Source organism: Morone saxatilis, unplaced genomic scaffold, assembly GCF_004916995.1.
Source record: "Morone saxatilis isolate NCDOM2014 unplaced genomic scaffold, NCSU_SB_2.0 Contig20, whole genome shotgun sequence".
Classification (NCBI taxonomy): Eukaryota; Metazoa; Chordata; class Actinopteri; family Moronidae; genus Morone; species Morone saxatilis.
Window position 1 is genome coordinate 10,429,748 of NW_023339763.1, and position 6,576 is coordinate 10,436,323.

Below are 6,576 nucleotides of genomic sequence, written 5' to 3' on the forward strand. Positions count from 1 at the left end.
GTGTTATCACTTCCTCTGCTACAGACCACATATGTTCATGTCTATGAGAAAGTTGGCACGGAAGCTCTCACCAGCTGACATATGACCCACTTTTCATATGAAAGTACTGCTCCAATTTAAATGTAACTTGGCGTGTTCTTCCTCAAACCTTTGATATCCAAATAGTGTATTTATACTTTTATCTAATAGGAGTCGGACACATTGCAATGTTTCAACTGCATGTTTGGGACAAACTCGTTTCTTCTTCATTGATTAGGAGAGTTACCAGAAGCACTGCTGGCATTGTCTCAAGCCCCAAGAAGATACATACAAGGATTAAAAATCAACCAGTAAAACACCACCCGCTGGAAAGGAGTTCTGTCTGAAACAGGAAGATATACTTTATTAATCTTTTTTTTTCACTCATACTTATACATGGAGAGATACACTGCCACATATGAGCGCTCCGTGAGAAATTAGGGGTCGGGTGCCTTGCTCAAGGGCACCTCAGCAGTGCACATACTGTGGTCTGTGCTGGACTTGAACCATCAACCCTCCAGTTCCCAAGCCAAGTCCCTACAGACTAAGCTACTGCTGCCCCGAAGACTCAAAGCCTGAACTGAACCCTACTTTTGAGCTTTCTAGAGCTTTCTTTATCCATTATAAACAATACTGTGTTGTTCTGTGTCCTGACTGTAGATCATGGAACATGAGAGTACTGCCTCACCACTGGCTAACCAATCAGACCCCAGCAATTCCTCCATAGCCTCAAGATCTTCGGAGTACAGTGATGCAGAGCTCGTGTTGCTGGGTGTTGCAATGGCCATTCTGGTTCTGGCTATAGTTTTTGGTAAGTTACAAAACATTTCATTATTTCAATTACTTACTCAAGGTCTGTGGTATTAACTGATTGGAAGATAAAAACTAAAATATATATTTTTTCAACATTCAGATGTCTCTTTTAGTTACATTTCTCTCTCCGCTGTTCAGGTAACGTGCTGGTGATTACGGCCATCCTGCGATTCCAGCGGCTCCAGACAGTCACCAACCTCTTCATCGCCTCGCTAGCCATTGCTGACCTCATCATGGGTTTGGTTGTGGTCCCCTTTGGCTGTAGCCACATCCTGCAGGGAGCCTGGCTGTTTGGAAACTTCATGTGTGAATTCTGGACAGCAACTGATGTGCTCTGTGTGACGGCCAGCATAGAAACCCTTTGTGTGATTGCTCTGGACCGCTACCTCGCCATCACCTCCCCACTCCGATACCCAACGCTACTCACCAGGTATGAACAAGATATTTTGGTCTGGCTTTGTGGGGGTTGAAGTACAATACTTATTTAGGTTTAGAAACTTTAAATCAAAAGTGATTCTTACAGAACACTTCCATCCTATTACTCAGCATGGTTATATCCTCTATCCTGCATATTTGTTACTCTAAAATATTGGTCCCAAATTTGTATCAATTTATTATTGTTTTTTAAGCATTCTGGAAAGGACCTGTACAAGCAGAAGTCTATACAACTTAAAGGAGAACTGCATTGATGTTAAGCATAAATATATATACAGAAAGTCTTTGTGGCTTCAGAGGGACCACTCCAAATCTGCTAAATTGGCTGGAGGCTACATTACTACTACTAGCATAGCACCCAAATCTTAAGTCAACTGTTGTCTACCATGTTTTATTGTGGGTAAAGTAGTCACCAAGTTTTGTCAAGAAAGAAGAATGTGTGGAAGAAAAAAAGATGATATCTCTGATTCTTCTGCATTGATTTGGACTTTTTTTAACTATCCATCATGAATGTGACAATGTTATAAAAGTGCAACACCAAATCAGTGCAGTAGACTACTATAATTCAGTTCAAGACGTGTTCAAGGCAAAAAAGGTTTGCTATTTACCAAATGGTGCCTTTCAGGTTGCTCTATGTTTTAGAGCACATTTATTACACTTTTGGACAGCCTACATAATATACAATTAGCACAATATCTCTCAACTATCTGTGTCTTCACTCAACTGTTTACAATATTCTTCACCCATGCGCACTCTCTTGTCTCCTGCTGCTCACCAGGGGTCGGGCCTTTGCAGTGGTCCTTGGGGTTTGGGCAGTGGCCTCCCTCATCTCCTTCTTGCCCATCCATCTGAAGGTGTGGGTGTCACGTGATAAGGAAGCTGTCCGGTGCTTGGAAGACGAATACTGCTGTGATTTCAACACCAATATAGAGTATGCTGTGTCTTCCTCAATTGTGTCGTTCTACCTGCCGCTGGTGGTAATGATTTTCCTGTACACCCGGGTCTTCCAGGAGGCTCAGAAACAGCTGGAGAAGATCAGAGGGAGGGAGAGGCACCTTTATAACTTGCATTACTCTGCACAGCTGACTTATGATGATAGTCCTGCAATGAACAGACTCAGGGCAGGAATTGAGGTAGAAGAACAAGCAGGAGAGCACAGTCTAAATATGCAGAAAATAGACGGTATAGACACTGGTAAGGAGGGAAAGTTAGGAGAGAGCAGAGCAAAGACAAAAAAGGGGGAAGGAAAACATTCTGCCACAAAGCGTCTTAAGTTCTGTCTTAAGGAGCACAAGGCTGTGAAAACTTTAGGGATCATCATGGGAACCTTCACATTGTGTTGGCTACCCTTCTTCATCCTCAACATCCTCATGACCTTTCTCAACTTGGGTGACATTAAGCTGCTCTTTAGACTCCTTAACTGGCTAGGATACTCCAACTCAGCCTTCAACCCGCTCATCTACTGCCGCAGCCCTGACTTCAGGCACGCCTTTCAGGAGATACTCTGTCTGAGGGGCAAAGGGTGGAGCTGGAGAGGAAGGAGAGGATGGGGATGGTGCAGGGAGAGAGACTGTTACTCCAAGCCCCCAGGTAGGACAAATGGGAACTCAGACCTGAATGGTGTTAGGAGGCTGGACAGTCAGCAGAGGTTAGGGTGGAAGGGCAGTTTGGAGAGCTCTATTCATGACAGCTCACTAACTCTGGCTCCTCCAGCCGCCTGCTGTGAGCAGGTTTTAGAAGTAGCTCCTGGTTCCCAGTCCAACTGGCAGGATAACAGTTCTGCTAATGGGAAATCTAAGGAAAATCTGGCTTCTATAGCTTGACCAATTAGGATAGTAGACTTTACATTGTGTGTGCATAGCCATGCAGTAGAGATCAGTTTGATGAAGCTCTGAATGTTTGTTTTTGGTTGAGAATGACTCAATGTTTTGGGGTTTGTAGCTTGTAGTATTAATATTGCATTAGGTGTGTTTCAGTCAATGTTACTGAGGTTTTGCTGCTGCAGTTTTTCTAATAACGATTCAGTGATGTAAATCTTTGGCAGCTACACAATTAAACCATGCACAGCAAGTACGTGAAAAGCTTTTAATAACTAATGGCTGAATAATATTAATAAATATCATGCATGCTCATGCATTCCAAAACGCTACTTTCTTAAAAGCAGTCTGATGGGAGAATGAAAAAATAGTGTAGAAAAGTGTAGAAAAATCAGCAATTGGCTGGAAGGTTGCTGGTTCAAATTCCTTCACACTGTCTGGCTTCGAAGAGGCAAATCATGCCGCCCGTCTATTTACAGCTGTAGTTAAAGGGCCATGACGTAAATATATTGTAACACCAACTGCCAAATCACCAATGGTAGTACATTGGGGCTGTGGGACATTGCAAAATTGAGGCACACCCTACTGCCTTTTTTGTTGAAGCCTGTCACCATATCCTTACCTTTTATTTTAATATATATACATATCAAATGAACAGACGGAGGGCACTTGCTCTAGCTCTGAATGAGGGCAAGAGGCTGTTCCCAAATAGTATGCTTTAAACCAGTGAGAACAGAAGATAAACAAATACAGAAACCGCTCAATTGAAATAACCAAAAACTGTTGAAACTTTGGCAGAAAATAATGTGTTCTTGTGGAGCCAATCACTCATATATAGAAGCTGATGGGAATAATAGTTTTCAGGCTCCCACATTATTGAAGCCTCTGAACACAGTGGTTCCATACAGTTATTATTTTATGTATAAACCCACAAAGTAGGAAGCACAAACAGGAATTTAGCACCTCATTTGCAGTGCAAATAACGTTATGCAAAACCGCACATCAAGAAAAAACCTTTATGAAGCAGAGATGTGCATTTTGTTTGCCCTGTGGCTAAAAGTCTTATCTGAAACAGCGGGTCTCATAATAATAATACAAATAATAATAAAGAAAAAAAGAATCAGACCGCCTGTTTTTCATTCCGTTATGATAAACCTTATAGCTGGTCCAAAGTAATTTACTGGTGTATATTTGTGTAGTTGATAAACATCTGAGACCCAAACTTGTGACTATCATAACTGCTCTTTCTCTCCCTGTGTTCGCTTTCTTTCATCACGTATTTGCTGGAACTGTTTTCCCTCCCTCTCGCTCCAAACATCACCATCTACCCACTCGTTCCTTTTATCCTGTCTGCTTTTGCTCTGTTATAATAAAAACATTGCAATCTGTCAGACAAAGCTGGGGAGATAATTTTCATGCAGTAGGATCTGTTTCCATGAAATTGTCCGTTACGCGTACTGTAAAAACATAGCAATATTATTATACATATCTTGAATGCTCAGAAACTTGATTAAAGGGAAAGTGTGTTTGGATTAATTCTCATATCATTATTTTCCAAATTCATAGTGATAATGATAAAGGAGCCCACATACAGTTTATCTACAAAGACAACCTAGTATCAGATTACTCCAAGTGGACAAATATATAAAAAAAATATGAAAATAATCTCCCCAGCCCTGCTTTTATATGTACAGATAATTATTTAATTTGTGTTAATAACAAAAAGGTATTAAGCGTAAATAAGTGGCAACTGTTTACTGTAAATATGATCTGCACATGTGTGTGTGTTTGTCAGTCTGTATGTATGTGTTGTGTTCTTGTGATTATTTGTTCATTTTAAAGCTTGAAACATGCCATTGGATATTTGAATTTACTGTAATGTGTATGAGACTTGGACTAACTAAAAGTTGGAAAATACTGTAGTTTTGTTTTTTATTTCAAATTCAGTAACTTATCTGGTTCTCTAAAAAGAACTAATTATTTAATGTGTGTTTTGTATCATGTTTGTTTAGTTTACGCAGCACTGAAACACAAGTCTACAATCAGAAAGAGATTGATCATGTTATGTTATATATGTGTGTCTGTCTTGGGATACTGAGACAAATCTGAAAGTAAAAGCCAATTTTCAGAAGTGTAGCTTTACATCAGAGGAGCAGATTCTGTTTTCTACCTCCATCAGACTCACATGAATGTCATCTCACTTCTGTAAATATTTGTTCATGGGCTGTTGTATATTTTTGTGAGTAAAAGAATGAAGTTTGAAATTGTATTATTTGAATATGTTGCTTCTCTCTCTCTCTGTGTGTGTGTGTGTGTGTGTGTGTGTGTGTGTGATCAAAAGAGACAGGCTGTCAGAAAAAGAGATAAGAAAAAGAGGAAGATATGCTTAATAATAGCAGACAAATAAGGTTAAAATAAGCTTAATATTATCTTGTGATACTCGTCACAGCTTGCTTTCTAACAAACAACCTGGGGGAATTTAGGGGTTATTTGTAGAAGCATTTAGGTGCCTAAAATTATACTCTTTACTGGTTAATAACCAGTAAATCCAAGTGTTTTTGATACCACTATAGAAGTCCTTCTTGTGGAAGAAAGCCTGCAGACACAGTTTATTAGAATGGAGCTAATCTAATATTTCCTTTATAGAGTTTATAGAGTTTATTGATGGTGAGCTTGTGTTGCTCCCTGAACTGAAGCCGGTCCAACAGTGCCAGCTACAGCATTGCAAAGTTTTCATCTTAGCACTGGCACTGACTGCCAATCCATAATGGAAATAGTCATTTGTAGCCAGTTGGGCTAAAAAAATTAGCCTGACAAATGAACTTCGTGCTGTTGACCAAGCAACGTATTAATCAAAAAAAATCTAATTACAAAGACAGCTGTAGTTTCTCATAAGGATATATAAGAAATGCCCATAACTCTGGCAATATTGCCAAACTTTGTCTCAAAAGGCTCTTTGTCGACAAATAAAATGAGATCAGGAAATGTGATTCTCCTCGCACTCCAACTTTAACCTTTTTAACTAAGCCGATGGGACAGAGGCTTTTTGTGCTTATTCAGTCATCCAAGTTAGTCACGAAGACTCGGCTTGCCTGTTTGCATTAAAGTTAAAGTGTACGTGTGTGTGTGTGTGTGTGTGTGTATGTGCGTGTGTGTATGTGAGGCATGACGTACAGTGACAGGTGCAAGTGGTCATAGCAGCTACAGTATCAGCTGCTGCAGAGGAAATACAATCAGCTATACTGCCTCAATACGCACACACAGCTTTACAGTTCAACATGAAAACACACTGTATACGTGTGTGTGTGTGTGTGTGTGTCTGTGTATGTTCGTGCGTGCGTGTGTGTGTTTGACCTGTTTCCATGGAACAAGTTTCCAATTTAGGTATGTTAAGGTTAATGTACTTAACATGCATGACTTGTGTTGTTTGTCCTGTCTAGCTGTATCTATTAATGTCTTGGTTACTGTATTTCTGTTTTGTTTTGTTTTTTGT

At 40.0% G+C, this 6,576-nt stretch overlaps 1 protein-coding gene across 1 annotated transcript in view; it reads left to right on the plus strand.

The window, feature by feature from the left end:
* LOC118331513 (beta-2 adrenergic receptor-like) overlaps window positions 1–6,576 on the plus strand; it is a 9,221-nt gene extending 2,645 nt beyond the window's left edge. The window contains exons 2-4 of the mRNA XM_035666497.1: window positions 679–829; window positions 970–1,261; window positions 2,045–6,576. Of these exons, the coding sequence (XP_035522390.1) occupies window positions 682–829; window positions 970–1,261; window positions 2,045–3,089 (1,485 nt within the window). The 5' untranslated portion in view covers window positions 679–681 and the 3' untranslated portion in view covers window positions 3,090–6,576. The remainder of the gene's footprint in view (window positions 1–678; window positions 830–969; window positions 1,262–2,044) is intronic.